We start from the raw sequence: 21,983 nt of genomic DNA, 5'->3' as shown, positions 1-21,983 counted from the left end.
GGACAGAGAGAAGGGTCTCTCCTGATGATCTCAGAGCCATGCCCAGCTCATATAGGGAGATACGGTCTGCCAAATAGCCTGGATCTGAGCCATATAGGGCTATATAGGTCATAACAAGCCTGGAAAAAAACAGGCAGCCCACTAGGGGTCTTGTTTGTAATTTCCTCAGGTGACAGTTTGACGGCAGCTCTTTGAACCAGCTGAAGTTTATGAACACTCTTCAAATGGAGCTCCAAGAACTAATTTTTTTTTTAATGGTTCAACAGTTCAGTGGGTCTACTCTAGTTGAGACTATCCAACAGAATTCCAGCTAGTATTTTAAAGAGAGATGCAAAGAATATTCACTAGATTTCATGCTCTCAGCAAGAAAGGCTGAATCAACATATCAAAATGTCCACATTTGTGTGATATTTTGGCTCTGAGCAAAAGAAGAGGAGACTAGTTTTTCCTCTTGTCTTTTGTTGTTGATGATGTTGTTTTAAAACAAAAACCTGGTGTGGATATTTTTAAAAATTATTTTGTGTAAAATCTGGATTTTACACAAATACATGTTTTGTGCAAAAAATTGTATTTTGTGCGAATAACTTTTTTAACACTTTTTTTTTGGCACAAAAGTACTGAAATGCAAAATGAAATTGTGAAATGCATAAAATGCATGCCATTTCATCCAAGGGCAGATAACTTCTAATTTAATAAAAATGAAATAATTTCTTTTTTCTTTTTCTTTTTTTTTTGTTCTTTCATGTGAAAACAAAATTATTTACATGGCTAATTTTAAGTGCCAGTGTCATGCAGTCAAAATCTGAACTCTAATAATGAATTGTCTTGAACAATGAAGCATTAAAAAGCATGCTTGGTATAATAACAATGGTTAGTGAATAGATTTGTTTTTCTTAGAAGGGAAAATATAACCAAAGAACACCAATAGCTGATATTTCACTGTGTAGAAAGACAAATTAATACTAGGGTAATTAACAGAGGTTGTTTAGGGCATGATTATGGAGCTGCTCATCCCTGCTCTGGCCACTATGATAAGGAAATGTAGACAGTTAGGTCTTTGGTTTGAGATAGCATTTTTCTGTTGTTCTCAGTCCATCAACCGGGAGGAGGCAAAATATATCTCACCTAGGGTAGCCAAATATCTAGAGCTGGCCCTGCTGAGAGAGAAGGCTACAATTCCCAGAGTTCCTTAGCATTGAGCAAGGGCTGATAAAGCAGTCTCAAACTGGATTATTTCTGCACTTTGTTTTGGAACAAAGTCTTTACTATTCAGTCAACAAATGTCAGAAATGAAAGAATTATAGTGTAAGCAGGCAAGTTATGCTCTCCAAATGTTCTGAGTTTCACTTCCCAGCATTCCTCACTATTATCTATGGTGGTTAGGGCTGCTAGACATTGCAGTCCACCAGGAACACACAATGAATCAAATCTGGTTTATTCCCAATAAGGTGTAATTAAGATTGCAGCAATATAGGTGGTCTTTAGGATTTTTTAAAAAATATATATGAAAATATATTTTAGAAGTGGCTGTACCATCTTCTTTTATTCATCATTCTCACACTTTTGATTTTATTTTTATTTTTAGATCCTGATGATTGTTCGGAACCCCAAAGATGTTGCTGCATCCTTTTTCCATTTTTCAAACATGTATGCTCCATACCCATCACATGATACTTTTGGAACATTCTTTGAAGCCTTCATAAAGGGAGAAAGTAGGATTTCATTTTTCTATTCATACCAATAGTATAATGATTATAAGGAATGAAAACACACATACATATACGAGAAAACCACAGTCACAATGAGCCTTATCGCATTACCAAAGTTAGAGGCCAAACAGACGGCCTGGAAAAGCTGGCTTCCACATGGCTTGGAGATGTGGCATTTTCACACCAAATATCCCAAAGATGCCCAGAAGTCATTCTGGGCAATTAGACAGGGGCAACTTAAAGATACTCCAGGGACTTGGCGTTTAGACGATGCATGCTACTCGCATGCCTGGAAGTTGCATTGAGGTTGCTTAAGGCGGCCCAAATAAGGAGCAGATCTTTTGTGCTCCTATTTGGACCAGCTGTAGAGGACACTTTTGGGACCACAGTGTGTGTTTGTCATGGTCCCAAGACATCTTCGGTAGGGATAGCTTCAAGCGGCCCCTTCCCAGCAGTCTGTTCCAGACTTTAGCTGAAATACAGCAATAAAGAAGTGGCTTTCTGTTTACCACTCAAAGCATTGCTATACTATTCACAAGAGTCATTGTTATTAGCTGCCCTTGAGTCAACCCCAATTCATGGTGACCCTCTGGATGAGGCATCTCCAACACCTCCTATCGTCTACTGCTCTGCTTAGGTGCTGTAAATTAAGGGCTGTGATTTTGCTGGTTGAGTCTATCCATCTGGCTTGCAGTCTTCCTCTCATTTTGCTGTCTTCTACATTCCCTAGTATTATTTTGTTTAGTGAGTCATACCTTCTCATGATGTGGCCTCAGTTTCTTCATCTTGATTTCCAGGGAGAGATCAAGCTTGATCTGTTCTAGAATCAATTTGTTTGTCTTTTTGGTTGTCCATAGTATCCTCAGAACTCCTGTCCAGCACCACATCCCGAATGAGTTGATTTTCTTTTTGTCTCCTTTCTTCAGTCTTCTACTCTCACATTCATACATGATGTTGAGGAATATAATGGCTTGAACAATTCTTTTGTGCTCTGTTGTATATTTTTACACTTTAGGATCTTTTCTAGTTCTTTCATAGCTGTCATTCCCATTTCTAGTCTTCTTCTTATTTCTTCACTGCAATATCCATTCTTATCCAAGGTTATCTAGGTTGAATTTATGTACATCCTGGTCATTATTTTTGTTTTCTTTATGTTCAGCAGTAAGCCTGCTATTTTAATTTCTTCTTTTACCTATTATTATTTCTTAGTAATAACTCTAAGTCTGTGATATTCTTTGCTAGTAGTTTGGTGTAATCTACATATCTTAGATTGTTGATTATTCTTCCTTCTCTCTTCACTCCTCTTTCTTTTCAATCTAAGCCTACTCTTTGTTATTATTGATTATTATTAAACTTTATTTCTATAGCGCTGTAATTATACACAGCACTGTACAAAGTCGGTAAAATTAGGAGTAAATAAAAGCCTGCCCAAGGCGTACATTCTAAGATAATAACAATTAAAAGAGGAATAGATAAAATTAACATATAGAAAGGAAAAACAGATTAAAAACATCAAATATCAAACAAATCACATCACATCAAATATTGTCAGACAGCCAGATAACAATCACAAATTCCCTGAGAATGCTTCCCTAAACAATATGGTTTTCAGCTCAGCTTTAAAGCTGGTTAGGGAAGTGATGAGCCGTGCATGCAGAGGAAGAAGGTTCCAGGAATGAGGGGCAGCTAGAGAGAAGGGATGGATCCAGGATGGGGCAGAGGAGATCCTGGGTTGAGAGAGGAGATTTTGGCTACCAGAGCGGAGAGTGCGAGTAGGGATGTAGGGAGAGAGAAGATCAGTTAAATAAAGAGGGGACAGCCCATGCAGGGCTTTAAAGGTGAGTAGCAAAAGTTTGTACCTGATGCGGAAAGGAAGAGGGAGCCAGTGAAGGGAAGACAGCAGGGGGGAGACATGATCATAACGGCGAGCGAGTGAAATAATGTGTGCAGCTGAATGCTGAACAGAAATTAATGGGTGGAGATGAGAGAGAGGAAGCCCTACCAGGAGGAGGTTACAGTAGTCTAATCGTGAGACCACTAGGGCATGGACCAGTGTCTTTGCGGTAGAAGCTGAGAGATATGGACGGATTTTGGTGATATTATAGAGAAAAAATCTACAGACTTTGGCTGTAGTCTGGATCTGTGGGATAAATGACAAAGAGGAGTCAAAGATGAAACCAAGACTGCGGGCTTCCTGGACCGGCTGGATCGAGATGTTATTGACGGAAATAGAAAAGGAATAGTGAAGGGTGGGCTTAGGAGGGAAAACAAGAAGCTCAGTCTTGGACATATTGAGCTTCAGACGCCAATGGTGCATCCAGTGGGAGACAGCTGTTAAACAGGATGACACTTGCTGCTCTAGCTCTGGTGAAAGATTAGGGGTGGAAAGGTACAGCTGGGTATCATCGGCGTAAAGATGGTAGGAGAAACCAAAAGAACTGATAAGTTTGCCAAGGGAGAGTGTGTATAGAGAGAACAGAAGGGGACCCAAAACAGAGCCCTAAGGAACTCCAACAGATAAGGGGACAGAAGACGAGGTCTGACCACCCGAGACCACTGAAAAAGATCGATCTGACAAGTAAGATGTGAACCAATCGAGAACAAGGCCCGAGAAACCAAGGTCAGAGAGTACATCTTTTAGGAGACAGTGGTCCACGGTGTCGAAGGCCGCAGACAGATCGAGTAGGACAAGGATAGAATAAAGACCATTCGCCTTGGCCCGCAAAAGATCATTTGAGATCTTAGTAAGGGCCGTCTCTGTGGAGTGCCGTGGGCGAAAACCAGACTGGAAGGGATCCAGAATGGAGTTGGTTTCAAGAAACTCAAGACAGCGTGAATAGACGACTCGTTCCAACACCTTGGAGAGAAAAGGAAGAAGAGAGATTGGACGATAGCTAGCCAAGGAAGAGGGGTCGAGAGAGGGTTTTTTCAGGATAGGGGAAACTAAGGCATGTTTGAAGACTGAGGGGAAGGAACCCGAAGAGAGAGAGAGATTAAAGATATAGAGGAGGGAGGGTAACAAAGAGGGGGCTATAGAGATTAGAAGGCGAGAAGGAAGTGGGTCAAGAGAACAGGTGGTAGGTTTGGATGAGTTCAGCAGCGAAGAGAGTTCTTCCAAAGAAACAGGAGGAAACACAGAGAGTTTATTAGTAGGAAGGGCGAGGAGATTAATGGTGGGAGCCAAATCATGAGGAGTTAACTCAGAACGAATGGTAGTGATCTTTGTAATGAAGTGATTGGCGAAGTCGGAGGGAGAAAATAATGGAGAGACGGAGGGAGGAGAGGGTTTTAACAGAGTGTTGAAACAGGAGAACAAGCGCTGCGGGCGCCTCTCGTTGGCGCAGATCAATGATTTAAAGTAGTCTTGTTTTGCCATTGACAGGGTGCGTGAAAAGGATAAAAGAACGAACTTAAAATGGATAAAGTCGGCCCACTCCCTGGACTTTCTCCAGAGACGTTCAGCTGCTTGGGAGCAGGACCAGAGAAATCTAACAGTGGGAGTGATCCAGGGCTGAGGCCTAGTCGTAGAGGAAGAGGAGGACACGCGTGTAGAAACTGGGGCAAAGCTGTCAAGAGTTGAAGAGAGCGTAGAATTCAGTAAAGACATAGCTGAATCAGCAGAGTCCCCAAGATTGAGAGAAGCGAAGGATGAGTCCAAGGACTGAGTGAGATGGTTAAGGTCAAGAGAATGTAGATCACGGAATTGGCGGAGGACGGTATGACGGGGAGGTGGGATGTAGGTAAGAGTAAAGGAAAGTAGGTGATGGTCAGATAGTGGGAAATCAGAAGCCAAGTAGTCAGACACGACACACTTGGAGGGGAGAACTAAATCGAGACAGTGACCAAGGGAATGGGTTGGAGAGTTGGAATGGGGTTGGAGACCGAAGGAAGCTAAGAGAGAGCTGAAGCGAGAGGTTGAGGAATTCTGGGGATCGTCGAGGTGGATGTTAAAGTCACCTAAAATCAGGGAGGGGACAGTACAGTGGTACCTCGGGTTACGAAATTAATTCGTTCCGCGGCTAATTTCGTAACCCGAAAAACCTTCGTAACCTGAATTGCCATAGGCGCTAATGGAAAAAATAGCTCTCTGCTGCCCTCCGGTGGCGGAAAATAGCGCCGAGGTTTTTTCGTAACCCGAAAAAACCTTCGTAAGCCGAAACAATAAATCCCTATGGGATTTTTTCGTATCCCGAAAAATTCGTAAGCTGGGTAATTCGTATCCCGGGGTACCACTGTATCTGAAAGAAAAAAATGTCAACCAAGATTCAAAATCTGTGAAAAACTGAGACGCTGAACCAGGAGGACGATAGATGATGGCAACTCGAAGTTGCAGAGGAAAAAAGAGTCTAATGGAGTGTAGTTCAAATGAGGAGAAGGAATAACTGGGGGGAGGAGAGAGAACCTGAAACTGGCAGGACTTTGACAATAAGATTTGTGTGATATTTCTGCATAAAGGTTGAACCAATAGGGTGATAGAAAGCATCCTTGCCCAACCCCTTTACCAATTGGGAAACATTCCATTTCTCCATACTCTGTTCTAACAGTAGCTTCTTTTCCTAAGTACAGATGTCTCATAAGGACTATTAAACATAGAGACACTCTCATGTCCTTAAGAGCATTCCATAGTTTTCCATGATCTAAGCAGTCAGAGGCTTTGCTAAGGTCTATAAAGAACATGTTGATTTTCTTCTGAAATTTCTTGAGGTGCTCCATTAACCATTGTATGTTTGCAATGTGATCTCTAATACCTCTTCCTTTTCTGAATCCCAATTGCATATTTGGGATTTCTCTCTCCATATGTGATTGGAGTCTATACTGAATAATTATGAACATAATTTTGCTTGTGTGGGATATTAATACTATAATTCTATATTTGTTTCAGTCTTTTGTTTATCTTTTTTGTGGATTGGATGTATATTGCTCCTTTCCAATCCTCTAGCCACTGTTTTGCTTTTCACGTTTATTGGCATATTATAGATATCACTAGAGTTGATTCTGTCTGTGTGGATTGTAGGAATTCTATCAGAATATCATCTGTTCCTGATGATTTGTTCCCCCCAATATCTCTTATTGCAGGTTCCTCCTTCAATTCTAGGATTTGTGGCTCATATTCATGAGGTTCTTCATACCATGTGTCTTTCATTTTTTTCTTCTCTTTTATATAGCTCTCCTGTCTATAGCTTCCATCATCTTTTTATTTCTTCCTGATCTTGTAGTTTGTTCCTTTTCTGGTCATAGAGCATCCTCACCCTTGTTTGAACTTTCGTTTGAGTTCCCAGATCTTGAGGAATTTTTATCCCATTCTTCTCTTTTTGTTGTTGTCTTTTATTTCTCTACATTGGTTATTAAAATAGTTTTCTTTATCCTTCCACATTATTTGCATTCATGATACAGCTACATTTATGGTTCTGGTTTTGTTCCTATCTCTCTTTTCTTTTGCTTCTCATTTTCTCCCTCCTCTTCTTCATGGGAGAGGTGGTTGTAAAAACATGCCTTTTGTCATGATGAAAAATCTGTTTTGAAAAACCCTTACTTTTGTGACCATCTGCCTCCGGAGGAAGATAGAACTGCTACAATGATGACATGCAGAGAGGTAAAAAGAACTTCTCTATCACTGCATCTCAGCTTACGTTTGTAATGTGATAAGGCACTCATTCTCTCTCATTCTTGGCAATACTAGGGTTAGGGAGTGCACACCAACCATACGCTCCCTAACACTAGCACGTGTCAGGGGTGCCATTTTTACGCACTGCCATCCACACGGTGTGCGTAACAATGATGTCACACATGCCACGCATCCAAATGGATCGGTTCATGCATGATTTCTCCACACTGTCCCAGGCCGCTTACGGCACCCTGGTGGAGGTGCGGAAAGGAGCTCCGAAACGGAGCTCCTTTTGTGCCACCGCATCATTGGCATGGCAACCAAATGGCCACACCAATGATGCAGAGGAGAAAGGGGCTGCAACAGCAGCCCCTTTCTCCTCTTTAGCACCAGGGGCATTTTGCCGCTTCTCTTTTGCCTGAAAAAATGCCAGATTGGGGCCACAGGGCTGCTGGTGAGGCTGCCCTGCCCCCAATCCATCATGAAAAGGGGCACCTACAGGCCACCCCTTTGGGGCGGTCTGTATTGCACCAATATAATGGAAGAAGTGACACTTTTTGAGCCAGCTTTTTGAGCCAACTGGACAGAAAACAGTCAAGAGATAATATAGTTTCCTTCTCTCACACACCTCTTTAAAGTGTGAGGAAAAATCTAAACTGAAAATTTAACCTCTTAATGGTAAATAGACAAAAAACAAATGTATGAAACATAAATATTTTGAAGAAGTTAATAAACACGGAAAATTATTAGCATATAAACTAAAAAAAAAGAAAGAGCAAAAAGAATAATCATGAAAATAATAGAGGGAGGTAATATAATAGCCAGTAAGGACAACATTAAAAAATATATTTTAAAATCAGTTTACAATGTTATCCAAAGGGAAAAAAAATCAAAGTATCCAAAATAGAAAAATACTTGGCAAGACAGTTATTAAGAAACTAACTGAGGAAGAAAAAATGTTTTTGAACAAACAAATCTCTATGGAAGAACTGAGTGAAGCAATCAGAAGATCTAAATTGGGCAAAACCCCTTTCCCTGATGGGTTCTCGAATGAATATTATAAATTATTTGAACAACAATTGGGGCCTTATCTTATAAGAACAAGAAACCAAATTCTAGAGGATAAAATACTCCAAACATGGAGTCAAGCAAATATTATTTTGATTCCAAAAGAAAACAAAGATTTATCAGCTCCAAATAATTATAGACCAATTTCATTATTAAATTCAGTTTATAAATTATTAACATCAATTTTGGCAGAAAGATTAAAAACAATTTTATCAAACTGGATTCATAAAGATCAAAATGGCTTTCTCCCAAACAGAAAAATTAAAGATAATATTAGAAATTTAATTAATATAATTTATGATTAGTTAGACGACTGGGCATATAAGACGACCCCCAACTTTTCCAGTTAAAATATAGAGTTTGGGATGTACTCACCGTATAAGACTACCCCTCTTCCAATGCACACCAAATAAAATTTTTTAAAAAACATCAGATTTGATTTCAATATGGTAATTTAAATTCAAATGCTTATGACATGCAGGTCCTTAGCAGGAAACCTTGTTGTATACAAAGCCTGCTTGGATTGGTCAGCTCTCCCTGCCTGCCCAGTGCTCCCTGTCTCCAAGACTATCAGAGTGGTAGCTGCTTTCATACGATCGTCGCATATGGTGGGGATGCGGCCACAGCTGTTTTTGAGTTCCCCCCACCATATGAGGTGACCGCAGATTCTCCAATCCAGCTCGAAAGTTTCAGCACCTGCCCTATAATATGACAGCTGGCGTATAAGACGACCCACGACTTTTGAGAAGATTTTCCTGGGTTAAAAAGTAGTCTTATACGCCAGAAAATACAGTATTTGGGCATTACATTGACGACAAAAAAACCGGATCTGTTTCAAAATTATTATGACAAATTATGGAATGAAATTAAAGTCGATTTAAAAAGATGGGAAAAACTAAATCTTTCATGGACTGGGAGGATAGCCACTGTTAAAATGATGATTTTAGCCAGGATGACATTTTTATTTCAAAATTTACCATTTATTACTAACGATACCCTCCTGGAAAAATGGAATAAGGATATCCTGAAATTTGTTTGGCAAAATAAAAAAAAGCAAGGGTAAAAGCAAAAATATTACAAGATAAAATAGAAAGAGGTAGATTAGCTTTACCTAATTTAAAGTGGTATTACCATGCATATGCTCTAGATTGGCTTATAGATTGGTTTAAATTAGAAAATAAGAGGTTAATTTTAGAAGGAAATGACTTAACATATAGAATCCATGGATACCTGTTTTATGACAAACTGAAAGTGGACAGAAATTTTAATAATCGCTTTATTCGTAAAGCCCTTTTAAAAGTATGGATGAAATACAAGGTAAAATGGTTCCCAAATATCCCAACATGGACTTCTCCCATTGAAGTATTATCCAAAAGAGAAGAATTTGGAAAAAGAGACTGGTTGTGCTATAAAGATATAATAAACATAACAGAGAAATTTTTATTTTGAAAACACAAGAGGAACTTCTTAATGAAGGATGGAACTACAATTCGTTTGCTCATTGACAATTAAGAGAGAGATTTAACATGGGCATTAAACTGACAGGTATAGGTCCCAGGGATGCAGAATTCGAAAATATAATCTGAGGAGACAACACAAAAAACCCTCAAAATTCTATGATATAATTTTAAAATGGGAACTGCAGGATGAGACAGTGAAAAAAATTATGATCAAATGGGCGGTAGACCTACAGCAAACAATTGAATTTGAACAATGGGAGAAGCTATGGAAAAAAGAATTAAATACACAAAAATATAGACATAAAAGAAAACGTTTATAAAATAATGGACAGATGGTATTTAACACCCAATAAATTATCAAAAATGTTTAAAGGAACAAATGGGGTATGTTGGAAGTGTCACTCAGAATTAGGAACGTACTTGCATGTATGGTGGAAATGTGAGGTAGTTAACAAATATTGGAAAAATACACAAAGAAATGAAAAAATGTTTAATCTCAACAGTCGTGCAGACTCAAAGTTGTATCTTTTGAATATTCTAGATAATCAGAAATTAGGAATTACAGAAGGTAAAATAATATTTTTGACAATAATAGCGGCAAGAATGATTCTGGCAAAATATTGGAAAGTAGTAGAAACACCAACAATTGAAGAATGGAAATTGAAAATATTTGATTTTTTTTAAATGGCTAAATTAACATATTTAACAAGACAACAATTGTTTTATGAAGAATGGCAACCATGGATTAAATATCTTAAATTGGAAAACACAGAATATAAGTGGGTAGCTCTGACAGACTGAGCTGATGGAGATTTGGTGGTGATGGGATAGATGAAAAATTCATTACTAACTGTAATTAATTCTTATGGTAGATATAAATATTTAGATAAATGAACATATGAATAGGAATAGGATCATTAATCACTGGAAGATTTATATACATAATGGGAGAAAGGTTTTGTTTACCAGATCTAATTAAGTAACAAATCCAGAGGAAATAAGGGAGTTATTACATTAGTCACCTATGAATTATACATAAGAAAATAACTAAGAGCTAGTAGATAATAATAATTTTTTTTAAGCATTGGTTCTAATGTGACAACTTTGGAAGTGTAATTATGATCATTAAGAAAGATGAAATGAAGAGACTAGATAATTATATATGATTTTTTTCTTTTAATTGTGTGTGTGTGTGTGTGTGTGTGTGTATACACACACACACACACACACACACACACACACACACACATATATATGTTGGCTTGTATGTCGGTGAATTGCGAATAAAAAATTAAAACTATGAAAATTTAACCTCTACTGAGGCATGTAACTGGGAGAAATGAGTGAGGCTGAATCCAGAGTGATCAAGCAGGACTTTAAAAAAAGTTGTCTTTGATTACTGTTGCATGATTTCTGATTTCCACTAGTGCCTTTTGGATCCTATATTGACTATCATTGTGTGTGGAACAAGTATATCGATGAAGAAAATGTCATGCCGATAACATATGAAGAAATGAAAGAGGTACAATCAGTATTGTTAAGATATGAGCTCTCCCACATTGATTCCTCACTGCAAACCCTTGAAGAAAGTTAATCTAAGAGGTAGTGATGGGCTCAAAGTAAGCCAATGAGCTTCAGAGATGAGCAAAAATTAAAGTTAACCTGGGCCTAAAACAGACGGCCCAGAAAGAGCGGCATGAGGCCACTCCTTTGCGATTCATGCCGGGACTGCGGCAACCACATGTGCCTAGTCCTGATCCAGCCTGCCACCAAGGTCCTGAACTGGGCTGGCAGAAGGAGTAGAATCCATTCCTTCCTGGCCCAATTGTTTGAGGATGACATGGCATTTGGGTGGCTTCAAGCTGCTTTTGGGGTGTACATCATCTGAATGCTACACCCCCAACACAGTCTGTGGCTACTTGTGTTTTGGGCCCTGGCTATTGTATATATTTAAAAAAAAAAAACTTTCCTGACAATTGCTGAAACAACAACACCCCTTAAAACAACAACATCTTTGTTGTTTTTTTGTGAACCTTCTGTTTTGCAGTTTTTGCTCCAGGTTTGGATCAGGAAAGGAGATGGAGCATAAACTTATAACAGAAGGGAAATATCAGCACCATTTCATGTTAATAAACTCTAAGGATCCTTTGTGATGCTAGAGAAGAGTTCTGTGGACTTCAAAAAAGACAAATATATGAGTCCAAAAGCATATCAAGCCTTCACTTTCCCTAAATGATGAACACATGGACAGGAAAAACTGGGCCAATCATCCCCATTATCTGCATGGCTCACTCCAAAGGATGGGCAAACACCCACAGACACTCCACACCACGTAACATCAAGCTACCCCTCTTGGGTTTTTTCCCCATCTCCCTCCCATGCATGCACATCATTGCACGAATACTCCAACCGAGACTGGAATTACCTCCTTCCTCCCACCCAGCTGCCATCACATTGGATGCCCTGGGTGACCAGTCACACAATTACATGAGCCATAAACCACCCATACAGTGCACCAGTGTGTCCAGTGACACATTGGAAAAGCAAAATCAAGAGTCCTCTTCCTCCCCTTCCCTCATGCATCTCTGCTGGACTGTCTGCTTTGTGTATGTTTTAATTAAGCCGCTGGGTGAGATCATCCAGAGACATGAGGCGGGTTGTTATCAGTATGCTGATGACACCCAAATATACTTCCCTATGTCTCGGACTGAAGCAGTGACTAAGGATGGCATCTCTCCTCTGAATGCCTGTCTTGGGCGGTAATGGACTGGATGAGGGAAAACCGACTCAAGCTGAATCCAGGTAAGACGGAGGTACTTGCTATAGGAACCCTGAATCCAAGAATGGAGTTGTGGCAGCCAGTTCTGGATGGGGTCACACTTCCCCTGAAGGATTTTGTTCGCAGTTTGGGGGTGCTCCTTGACTCGTCGCTTCCAATTGACAGCTCAGGTGGATGTGACAGTCAAGAGTGCCTGCTATCAGCTTCATCTGATACGCCAACTGCACCCCTTCTTGGAGCCGAGGGACCTGGAAACAGTAGTACATGCACTGGTAACCTCTCGATTGGACTTCTGTAATGCGCTCTACTTGGGGCTACCCTTGTGTCAAGTTCAGAAACTTCAATTGGTACAAAATATGGCAGCCAGATTGATCACGGGAACTTCTAGGAATGACCATATAACACCGGTCTTGAAGTCCCTGCACTGACTGCCTATTAGTTTCTGGGCAAAGTACAAGGTGTTGGTGATTACCTTTAAAGCCCTACATGGTTTGGGCCCAGAGGAGGGAACGCCTTCTTTCCTATTGTCTGTCCCGCACAGTAAGGTCCTCTGGAAGAAATCTACTACAGCCAAAAAAAATCTAGGCTAACATCAGTTTCCCAGAGGGCCTTTTCTATTACTGCTCCAAAACTATGGAACGACCTGCTGGAGGGGATCCGTCATATTTCCACTCTGACAGCTTTTAAGAAAGCACTCAAGACGGATCTCTTCCGGCAGGCCTTTCCAACTTAGTTACACTCCCCAGATATAGAGATATATGTCCCCTCATCTGTCTATTCTTCCCCGCCTATGTTTCTGCCTATTTTGTTTTTGTTTAATGTCATTAATGTTTTTAATGTTTTTTTTTTTTTTTTTTTTTTAAATTTTATTGAAAGTTAAAAACACACAACAACAATGACAAATATATCTCAGTACAAACTTACTAATCCTTATATCGCGTTGTACAACTAGAAGAGATTGAGTAGGGCAGAGATCTGGAAAGAGTTGCGTAGCCCAAAGTGGAGGGCGTATCTACACGGATATATATACATATATATACATGTGCATATTTACTTGTTTGAGAGGTAGATCTTTCTCTACTCCCTTGGGGTTTAGGTATTGTATCTTATCTTCTTTCTTTAGTGTTTTATTTCCCCTTTATCTCTTATCTTCTCTTGTTTCCCCTCCTGTGCCTTCTATTATAATTAATCTCCTTTCTGCTATTACCTTCTACTTTTCCATCCTCTCCTCTTCCTCTCCTTAGATCCCTTCTTCTCTTTCTCCTATCTAATTACCTTCTTCCCTCCTCCTCTCCCCAATCTTACTACATACGCGCACCTTCCAACACCTACTTTACCCTCATTCATTCTTCCTCTTCCTACATTCACTCTTCCACCCTCTCTCGTCCCATTCTTACCAGACTTCTCTCTCTGATTCTGTTAGGTATAGTTGTTTTATTTTTCCACCCTTTTAAGATTATATCACATTTGTGATATCATTGTTGTTTTCCTTTCAAAAGTCCATCTACAGCGATAATATTTCTAAGTTTTCTTTTTCCGCTTGTTTTGATCTTACTGCTATCTATTTATTGATCCTATACGTAATCCATTTTAAACCCCTCTATTGTCTTTTATTATTATGAGTCCTCAAGATTTTTCGTTTCATCTTTACTCTCCAACTTATACGATCTAATAAGAGTGATATGCGTACTATATTATTTTATTTATTACTATTATTTACAATATCTAATTGTTGCTATCTTTCCCCATTCCTTATTCAAACATTCTAAAACTTTCGCCCATTCTTCATTTATTTCCTCCAGAGATTGGTTTCTGAGCAATAGTGTCATTTTGTCCATTTCTATTGCATCGTAAACTTTCATTAGCCAGTCTTTTTTACTTGGGATCTTTTTCCCTTTCCATTTTTGCGTTAGAGCCAATCTCGCCATTGATATTAAGTAGTACAAGACCTTCCCATATCTTCTGTCTACCTCCTCTTCCCACATATTTAATAAAAAGGTTTCGGGAAGAAATTTGATTTTTGTTGGCAGGATCAAGTTTATCGTTTCATATACCTTTTTCCAGAAATTTTTAACTAATTTACATGACCAGAGACAGTGATATAACGTTCCAGGTTCCTTTTGGCATTTCCAACATAGGTTATTTGTCGATTTATACATCTTAGATATCTTTTCTGGCGTTAGGTACCAGCGGAAAAAGGTTTTATAGTAGCTTTCTCTCAAATTATATGAGGCTGAGTATTTTAGTCTCTTTTTCCACACCGCTTCCCATCTATCCAAATTCAGCGGGTAACCAATATTTTTTGCCCATTGTATCATGTCTTCTTTTATTACTTCTTCTTCTTGTTGCCAACCAAGCAATAATTTATAGAATTCTGATATCCATTTTGGGCTTTCTTTTTCTATTATTTTCCCAAATTCATTTGGTTCAACCTCAAAATTTGCTATTTTGGAATCCAATTTGAATCTTTCTCTTATCTGCCAGTAGCTAAACCAGTCTAATTCTATCCCTTCCTCAGAGAGTTCCTTTTGTGATTTGAATTCTATGTTTCCCTTTTTATCTTTTTTCAGTAATTTTGAATATGTTAGCCAATCTGTTTTTATTCTGGTTTCTGGTCTTTGAATAGCTTCCTGAGGGGAAAACCAATTGGGGAATTTTGCCATAATTCTAAAGTTATACTTATTCCATATTTTAAGTAGTGACCGTCTAATCTGATGTAAGTTAAAGTCTTTATTTGCTTTTATTTTATCGTATCCCAAATATGCATGCCATCCAAATATTAATTTGTCACCCTCGATCTCTAATAATTCTTCATCATTTAGCAAAATCCACTCTTTGATCCACATTAAACTGCATGCCTCGAAATATAATTTTAAATTTGGTAGGCCTAGTCCACCTCTCTCTGTTAAATCTTGCATTGTTTTTAATCTGATTCTAGGTCTCTTTTTTTGCCAAATAAAATTGCTTAAATCTCTTTGCCAAATTTTGAAAAAATTGTCTTTGATTACTATTGGGAGTGTTTGAAATAGATACAGAATTTTTGGAAGAACCATCATTTTTATTGCTGCTATTTTCCCCATAAAAGATAAATTATATTTTCTCCATTTCTCCAATTTCAATTTAATTTCTTTCCATGTTCTTTTGTAATTAACATCAAATAATTCCTTCAGATTGCTAGAGATTGTTATTCCTAAGTACTTTGTTTTTTTTTCTATTTTAATCTTTAACATTTCTGTTAATTTCTTTTCTTTTTCTGGAGACATATTTTTAGTTAATATCGTAGATTTATCTTTGTTTAACTTGCAACCTGTTATTTCTCCAAATTCTTCAACTTTTTCTATTAATTCTATTGCACTTTTACATGGGTCGTTTAAGAAAATTATTAAATCGTCAGCGAAAGCTCTCACTTTGTATTCGTATTTTTTTATTTTTAAACCTTGAATATAATCGTTATTCTTAATCCTTTTGATCAGTCTTTCAATTGTTAATATAAATAGTAATGGAGAGAGGGGGGCAGCCCTGTCGTGTACCCCTGTTAATTTTGATAAAATTGGATTTTTCACCATTCACTATGATTTTTGCTTTTTGGTCCTTATATATTTCTCTGATCCAACCTATAAATTTAGTACCTAATTCTAATTTCCCTAAGATTTCAAAAAGTGTCTCCCAAGAAACTGTGTCAAATGCTTTTTCTAAATCTAGTAACAATAATCCTAGTTCTCTTTCATTATGTTTTTCATAGAATTCCAATATATTTAGTACTAATCTCATGTTTTCTCTAATTTGTCTTTGAGGGAGAAATCCTTTCTGGTCTTTATCTATGCTATCCTTTAGAAAATTTTTTAATCTAGTTGCTAAAATTGATGAAAAGATTTTGTAATCAATGTTCAATAGCGAGATTGGCCTATAGTTCTTGACTTCTTTGGTATCTTTGCCTTCCTTCGGGATTAGTATTATATCAGCTTCTTTCCATGTTTCAGGAATTCCCTCTTTCAATATCGAATTTAGCATATTTTGTAGTGGGCCACATAATACATCCTTAAATGTTTTGTAGTACTGTACAGTGTAACCATCGGGTCCTGGAGATTTACCGTTTTTCAATTTATCGATTGCTGTCATTACTTCCAGGAAGCTAATTGGTTTGTTTAAATCTTCAAATTGATCCTTATTTGGTTTTATAAATTCATCTGCACTGTCTGCTAAGTATTTTTGTATGTCTCTTGCATCTATTTCTTGTTTTTGATATATCTTTGAAAAGAATTGAACGAACCCATTTTTTATCTCTTCTTGTTTCGTTACCATTTTATCCTCTATTTTTAATTCGACTATTGCTTTCTTGTTTTGTTTCTTCCTTAACATCTCTGCCATTCCTTTACTAATTTTATTAGCATGTTCGAAATTCTTTTGTTTTAGAATCTTTAGCCCCTTGCTAATTTCCAATGTGTCTTTATTCATTTTTTGTTTTTTTAGTAAGTGAATCTCTTCCAATAATATAGGATCTCCCAGGTGCGTTTCTAATTCTTTTTCTTTTGCTGCTATTAATTTAGATAACTCCTGTTCTTTTTCTTTTTCTTTTTTATTCAAGTAAGCTTCTTGACTAATCAAAAAACCCCTCATCACAGCTTTCCCAGCATCCCACACATTTTTTAACTTTGTATCCTGGGTGATATTTTCTTTAAAGTAGTTAATTATTACTTCTTTTGTTTTTTTGATAACTTCTTTATTTTGAATTATGGAGTCTTTTAATCTCCAGTTCCTTGTTCTGATCTTTTGTGTTAATGTTATTATTACGGGGTTATGGTCTGAAACTAATCTTGGTTGTGTTTCTACTGATTTAATCATGTTGCATAGGGTTGTTGGAACCCAAATCATATCAATACGAGATAGGGATTGATGTCTGTTTGAATAAAATGTAAATCCCTTTCCCTCTTTTCTGCCTAAACTCCAAACATCTTTTAAATAATAATCATTTATTAATTCAAAGAAGGATCGGGGGAGTATACCTTGTTTACTTTTTATTGCTTTTGTAGATTTTTTGTCTAGAGAAGGTTCTACCACTCCGTTGAAGTCACCCATGAGTATTATTTTATCGTATTTCAGTTTTTCTATTTCATTGTGTAATTTGTGATAAAAGAGTCCTTTTTTATCTTGGGGGCAATATATTCCTAATAATAGATAATTTTCGTCATTCATATTAACTTCCACACCTACATAGTGTCCTGCCGGATCATTTAAGACTTCTTTTGAGTGGATATAATTTTTAATATAGATTGCCACTCCTTTTTTCCTATTTTTGGCTGCCGAAATGTAATCTTTCCCTAGATCTTTAAATCTTATAAGCCTTTTTTCAGTATACTTAATGTGGGTTTCTTGCAAACATATGATATCACAATTGAATTTCCCTAAATGGTGGATTACCTTTTTCCTCTTGTTTGACGAGTTTAATCCTTTTATGTTCCAGGTTATTAATTTCATGTAATAATTTTACAAATTATTTTATATAATCACCAAATTTGATGGGTTTTCAATCTAAATTTATTAATTAAAATAGAAGTATCAAAAAGTTTATTTAACTTTCTTCACAGTACTTTGCTTTTTAGCTCTTTATTCCACCTCTCTCAGTTCTTCTCTGCTTTCTCCTTCCTCCAGTAAATTCCTCCTCTCTTCCTCCTCTTCTCGCCCCCCCCTCCCCTCTTCGTTCTCTGTTTCCGCTGATAGTCCTAAGAGGTCTTCTTTATTTTCCCTCTCGTTTCTGTCCTTCTTCTCCCCTGGCGATGTTCTTTTTGTCATTTCTTTTTTAAATTCTTTCCAAAAGTTTCCAGCTTTTTCTAGCGAATTTAACTTATATCTTTTTTGGTTCCATGTTAAGGATAGTCCTTCCAGTTCTTCCCACCTAAATGGTATTTTGTATCTTTTCAGTTGTTCTGTCAAAAATTGGTAATCTTTCCTCCTTCTTAACACCTCTGCCGGGATGTCTTTAAACACCTGAATCTCCGTTCCTCGTATCACGAATCTTGTTTTGAAGTTTTTCTGGAGAAACGCGTCTTTTGTCTGCTTTCTTACCCAGTATAACACCACGTCCCTTGGTAGTTTCCTGGTTCTTGCTGTATTAGAGTTTATCCTATACATCCTGTCAATTTCTCCACACATTTGTTGTACTGGCATGTCAAGGTATTTTGCTAGGTAGGGAGTCAGGAGGTCGTAGAGATTTTCATGAGCTTGTTCCGGAAGGCCTCTTAGTTTGATACACTTTTCCCTCTGCTTAATTTCTAGTCTCAGTATAGCATCTTGGTCTTCTTGTTGGTATTTATTTAAATCTTCTATTTTCTCTTCCAACTTCTTTGTTTTTAGATCCAATTTCTCCATATTTCCTGTTATTTTTTCAATGTCTTTGTTGAGTTTGTCCAAATCTTGTCTTATTCTGCTGGCCTCATATTTCAGTTCTTTCTTCGTTTCTTCTCTCGATTCTCTAATTTCCCGTCTGGTTTCCTCTTTCGAATCCCAGATCTCGTTTTTGAGTTCCATGTGCAGTCTTTTCATTTCCTCTAGTAATCCTGAATTTGAGTCCGCATTTGACAGTCGTCTTTGACTGGACATTGCTGCTGCTTGTTGTTGTCTTTCTTTTTCTCTTCTTGTCATGGCCATTTTGTTTCTTGTAGAGGATCTTCTATCTGTAGTTACCTTCCTTAAGTTCTTTGATCACTATAGTATTTTATTTTTATTTTTATTTGTAATCCCCTAAAATTATACTGCTGCTATCAATTCCCACAATTATTTCAAAATGTTAGTTATAGCAACAACTGTTATTATTTAATATTCTCGCTGTTAAGATGGACCTTCATTTAGTTCTTTTATTCCTGAAATTAATATATCTATCTCTTTAGTTAGTATAGATAACAGTAATCTACAGTTTGATAAGTAACTATTTCTACAATTCTATCTCTAATATTAAGTTAGAAAACTTCAGCCTTAAAGTATCTGCCTCAATGACTTGTTGCTATTTTAATCAGTATCTACTCTTCCTCTTAACTTTTATACGATAAAGAGAGAGGAAAAGAGAGAGAGGAAAAAAAGTAACTTAATCAACCCCCTCTTTAAACCACCCTTTCCCCAATCACCTTTATATAGGAGGGTTAGAGAAGAAAGAAAATATCAAGTATCTAATAATCGAATGGCTAGTAATACACACTAGAAGAGCAATTAGATAATTCAAAACTTTGCCTTAATATAGTTGCATTTCTCTTTCTCTCTGATAACAGAAAATTGATACAATATCTACAGCAGTTTCTAATAGAAAGAACCAGTAAATAAAGTGGTATTCACAAAAGTTAGCAAAGACAAAAAAAAAAAAAAAAAGGAGAGAGAGAGAAAGAGAAAGAAGAAATAACAAAATAAAAAGAAAGAAAGAAAAAAAAAGAGAAAAGATAGAGAGAGAAGGAAAGAAAGGGGGAAGAAAAAAGGAAATAGGGCAAAATAATAACAAAGGAAATTGTAAAAAGTAAAAATAAAAATAAAGAAAAAGGGAAACAAGGAACGAGCAACCCCTCTCCCCCTTTTCGAAAATAACAAATTCGTTAATTATTTTAATTAATATATCAAAAAAAGAAAACAAAGAAAGAAAGGAAAGAAAGAAAAAAAAACTGTTCAAGTTATTCCACAGCACCTAAATTGTTAATCTAGTACTGTTGCAGCGTAAATATATGTATCTTCTATATTGATTGGGATAATTGTCCAGTTACTATTGTTATATTATTACTTGGAAAGAGAATTGAAGAAGAATATGAAGCTAATTTTCTTTGCTACTATGCTATACAAACCAAAATGTTAGATGCCCTATAGGCTTATTATTTTACTTTGCTAAAGAGAGTTTAAATGTAACTACAGTAGATACACTATTATCAATAAGCTGATCGACGAAAAGACTAGTTACAATCACAAAGTTAATATTGTAAAGTCTGATAGTTAGGCATGTAGTTAAATAATTGCAGTTTTGTATTTCCTTCCTCTGATGAGGTTATGGGGAGGCTATATGCTGTGTCAATACAAGACAGGCGCTTCTTCCCTCTTATATCCCAGTCCTCACAGCGGATCACAGCAGTGGCCGGCTTCTGCAGCGTTTCCAAACACGTGTGTCAGATCCTGCCTAGAGTAGGTTTCTCAGTTCCGTTGCAACACAATCCAATTTAATCCTTAACATCAACAACCAACAGGGCGCTGTGGATTATATTCCTGCAATTCCAAATGTTCTATTGTCCTCTCCCTCTGTCCAGAGATGGAGAACCCCCGTGTAGTGCTTAGTAGTCCCTACGGAGAGTGTTGCCCAGTTTCCCCAGCGTCAAGATGGCGATCGGGTTGTTTCCCATTCAAACAATCCTTTCCAGCTGGGCGCCCAGCGAGGCAGTGTTTTCCTCCGTGAGAGGAGAGGAAGGTATAGTACAAGGAAGCAAAATTCAAGCTTGATTCAACATTTGTGGAGGCTAAGGGGAAATAAAGCAGCTCAAATAAAACTTTTAAAATCCCTGCCAAGACACAGCCAAACGCGGGTGGGGGAGGGAGCGCCGCTTTCCCCAGAAGATCAATTTAAACCGAAACTCCGTTCTCCCCTCTCCGTCTCCTCGCGGTGTCCGTTGACTTGGAGAGTTCGGGTGTCGTATTAGGATTTTAAAGAAAAGGGTTAAACCCCCACAGAATCAAAGTCGCTAAATAGAGATGCGGTGTTTATGCCTCGAAGGCAGTGACGGCGGTGCTTCTGCCGCGCTGCGGCTACACGATCCCGGTACTGGCTAGCTCAAACCTCCATTTCTCTTTGCGTCCCCTTACCGGCCGATTTCCTTGCCGCTTCCCTGGGCGCTTTAGAGTTGCGGAGGTAACGCTGAGCCCCTCTTCTTCTCCCCTTTCTGGGGAGCTCCTTGAAGTGTTTATCGCGTTGTAAGCTCACTTTTTAACCTGGGATCTGCAAGCCTCCTCCCGGAGCGGTATTGAGAGGAGGCTTCTCGCACCCGCCGTGTTTTTAATGTTTTTAATGTTTTTATACTGTTACTGTTTAATTCTGTTTTAGTACTGGGAATGGGGGGGTAGGTCTAGGGTTTGATTTTTTTTAATTTTAACTCTATTGTAATTTGATGTATATTATTGTTTTAACCTGCCCAGATTCTTTGTGATTCGACGGGCTAGAAATAAATCTTTTTTATTATTATTATTATTATTATTATTATTATTATTATTATTACATCCATTGCATTATTGCTGACCTGCAATGTTTGTCATACTTCTGCATCATGGGATGAATGACAAGTCAATGGTACAATAGGTTGATGGTATAGCTGTCTACTTGTGCACCTGAATACTCACATTTAAAAAAT

At 37.6% G+C, this 21,983-nt stretch overlaps 1 protein-coding gene across 1 annotated transcript in view; it reads left to right on the top strand.

Annotated features, from left to right (window-relative positions):
* LOC121919808 (sulfotransferase 6B1-like) overlaps positions 1-21,983 on the top strand; it is a 34,374-nt gene that overhangs the window by 9,079 nt on the left and 3,312 nt on the right. The window contains exons 4-5 of the mRNA XM_042446736.1: positions 1,586-1,712; positions 11,270-11,364. Of these exons, the coding sequence (XP_042302670.1) occupies positions 1,586-1,712; positions 11,270-11,364 (222 nt within the window). The remainder of the gene's footprint in view (positions 1-1,585; positions 1,713-11,269; positions 11,365-21,983) is intronic.

This window comes from Sceloporus undulatus, chromosome 1 (genome assembly GCF_019175285.1).
Source record: "Sceloporus undulatus isolate JIND9_A2432 ecotype Alabama chromosome 1, SceUnd_v1.1, whole genome shotgun sequence".
NCBI classification, from domain to species: Eukaryota; Metazoa; Chordata; class Lepidosauria; order Squamata; family Phrynosomatidae; genus Sceloporus; species Sceloporus undulatus.
Note: the sequence above shows the minus strand (reverse complement) of the source record. Positions and strands in the feature narration are given on the sequence as shown.